Here is a 2,531-nt window from a genome sequence, read left to right as displayed (position 1 = left end):
CTAGAGTAGCTAAAGAGACACACAGGACGCGCATGTAATAGTTGCTCCACAGCCCTGACCAGTCAGATAACACAGACTAGGTTCCTATCCTGGCTAGACCAATGGCCACCTGTGTTGACCTACGGGCACGGTTGAAGAAGTAATCACATGCTTTCAGTTGTTTGAAAATCAAATCTGTAAAGCACCTGCCAAAGGGGCAGGCAAGGGTTGAAGGGCTGTGGGGTGGGGTGATGGGAGAGAACCCGGGGATACCAGCGCTGGGAAATGTACACGGGTGGAGGGATGCGTGTTGGAATACTGTACGACTGAAATTCAATCATGAATGGCTTTGGACTGCTCTAAACGAAAATAAACCCCCCACTCGCTCCTGTCAAATAATAAAATAAAATCTGTAGAATGAAGTGGAGAACAAGTGACCGGTTAGGTCTGGGCCATTTTTCCATTCCTTGGAAACGTGGAAACTCAGAGACCTGGGTGAGCCTGGGAGGATGGACATGTGGCTCCAAGCCAGGCAGAGCAACCCAGCACAGGATCTGGTCTAAGGTCTGGACACCCGCCTTCAGCAGGCGGGCCTTTGGGACCCAGGGAGGGGGCAGTCCCAGGCGCCCAGCGCTTTGCCTGCACAGACTCTGGGCGCTGAAAGCACATGCTCATTGACGTGTGCTCTGGCCAACAGACCTGAGCAGCCCCCAGCATTCCTGCATGGATTCTATCAGGTCCAACCCACTCTCCGCAGCACAAGTTCTAGGCTCCGGGAAGCCCTGGAGGGGCTGGGCAATGGGGCTTCGCCCTCTGCCCTTGGACGTGGTCCCTGAGCCCCGTGGCAGTTCTGTAGAAGCCACGACGTTCTTTTCTGTGACCTCCCAGGCAACGTCACAATCACTGCGTGTGTATTTATTGACCGCACGAAGAGGCAGGAGTCAGAAACTTGTCGTTTCTATCGCGGTTATCCCGTGACCTTTGATCCCGTGATCACAAAAAAAAAAAAAATGGGCAACGTAGTAGCACGAGTTTGCCTCCTGCTAAAGAGTCGACACCGTCCCCCACTGGGTCGTCTGGGCCAAACCCGACCACTCCCAGTGTCCAGACAGCCCACCGCTCGCCCTGGCCGGGGGCACCCCGGGGCTCTGGCACCTGCTGACCCCCCGCACCAGCCTCGGAGGCCTCCACCAACCACCTTTAAAATCACCCCCTGGAGGCCCTGTGCCCTGCCACCGGCCACGAACGCCCCTGTGCGGGTTCCTGCGGTGTGTGGGGGCCGTGGGGAGAAGCTGGTCCTGTCCCCGTCAAGGTCAGTGACCTTTGCGTACCGGAGCCCCGTCAGGATCCCCGCTCCGGGGCGCCACTTCAATGTCCTGCGGACACCCTCCCTCCAGACCCTCAAACCCACGGGGCGCACACTGGAGGCAACTAGAGAGAGTGGAGCCGAGACCACCCCCAGCCCGCAGGACACCGGGAGGTCGGCGTCCAGACGGAGCAGTTGGAGCACTGCGGGCCCCTCAGCGGCGAGGAGCCTTTGTCCAGTGGCCTGCAGGCCAGTGGCGCCGGCCCCAGGTCCTCCCGCCCCCTGCCTCTCCAGCTCCAGGCCGTGCAGGCAGGAGCAGAGACACCCTCGGCCGCATCTCCCAGGCCCTCTGTCCCACCCCCAGCCGGACATGTCCAGCCTCCTGGGGGGCCTCTTCCTAGCGCCGCAGTGTTGGCTGAGCCCTGCTGCTCGCTGCCAGGGAAGTCAACAGAGGGGAAGCAGCCTGCAGACCCCCGGGCCAGCTCTCCGGGTCCGCTGGTAGGCAACAAGGACACCGGAAAGAAGCCTCCAGGGGGTCCATCAGGGAGCACTTCTCCACAGTCTGCAGGCAGGCGGGCCTGCAAGAGGAAACATCCTCTACCGGAGACACCACAGCCGGCTCCTCTGCAACTGCCCCTGCAATGGGGTCGCAGTGAGTTTCCCCCACCACCAAAGCTCACCTGTTTAGCCACCACAAACTTGCAGGCAACCAACAATACCCAGGTGCCAACCAAGAACATCCGGTCCAAGAGGAGTATGAAGAATCAGCCAGTAATGACGAAGGGCCCAGCTGGCCCCAGTCCCACGTAGCCTGTCCCTTCTTGCACCACAAGGTCTAGTGCTACTACCGGGTGCCTGCTCCCACCCACCAGGACTTGCCAGCCCCATACTGCTCCTACCAGCTCGCTTTACCAATTTGCAAATTCCCAGAGTTCATCTCATTTTCAGACACCTCATCCTGAAAACACTAATGAATAAATACAGTTCACCATCAGTCCTGCCATTCCTGTTCCAAGGGGTGGCTTGAGTCCAGCAAGCTCCAATCCTGTCAGTGCTACTCCATCTTAAGGAGGAGATTCTTTGCAGTCAGTTGTTCTTACCACATCTCCTGCTTCTCAGCCCTTCTTCCAAGCACCCTCCGGCCAAAAGAAATGCCCAGAAGCCATGTGTGTGGATCCCTTTCCCCCTCCCATACCTGTCGTTCCTCCAGGCCTTCTATACTCCAAGGCTTCTCCCTCTGCACCAG

General features: G+C 58.6%; 1 protein-coding gene across 1 annotated transcript; it reads left to right on the top strand.

The window, feature by feature from the left end:
* The first annotated feature begins 989 nt into the window (after positions 1–989).
* On the top strand, positions 990–2,095 carry LOC101553054 (nuclear pore-associated protein 1-like). Its single transcript, XM_055124799.1, has 2 exons — positions 990–1,459; positions 1,504–2,095. Exons 1-2 carry the CDS (start codon positions 990–992, stop codon positions 2,093–2,095), a joined length of 1,062 nt encoding a protein of 353 aa, XP_054980774.1.
* Positions 2,096–2,531: the final 436 nt, after the last annotated feature.

The sequence above is a fragment of the Sorex araneus genome, chromosome 2 (assembly GCF_027595985.1).
Source record: "Sorex araneus isolate mSorAra2 chromosome 2, mSorAra2.pri, whole genome shotgun sequence".
NCBI lineage: Eukaryota > Metazoa > Chordata > Mammalia > Eulipotyphla > Soricidae > Sorex > Sorex araneus.
This window is presented reverse-complemented; position numbering and strand designations above follow the sequence as displayed.

Coding starts and splice junctions, on each gene's coding strand:
- LOC101553054 (XM_055124799.1), top strand. CDS start 990: ATGGGCAACGTAGTAGCACGAGTTTGCCTCCTGCTAAAGAGTCGACAC. Junction 1,460..1,503: donor AGCCCGCAGGACACCGGGAG/GTCGGCGTCCAG, acceptor CGGGCCCCTCAG/CGGCGAGGAGCCTTTGTCCA.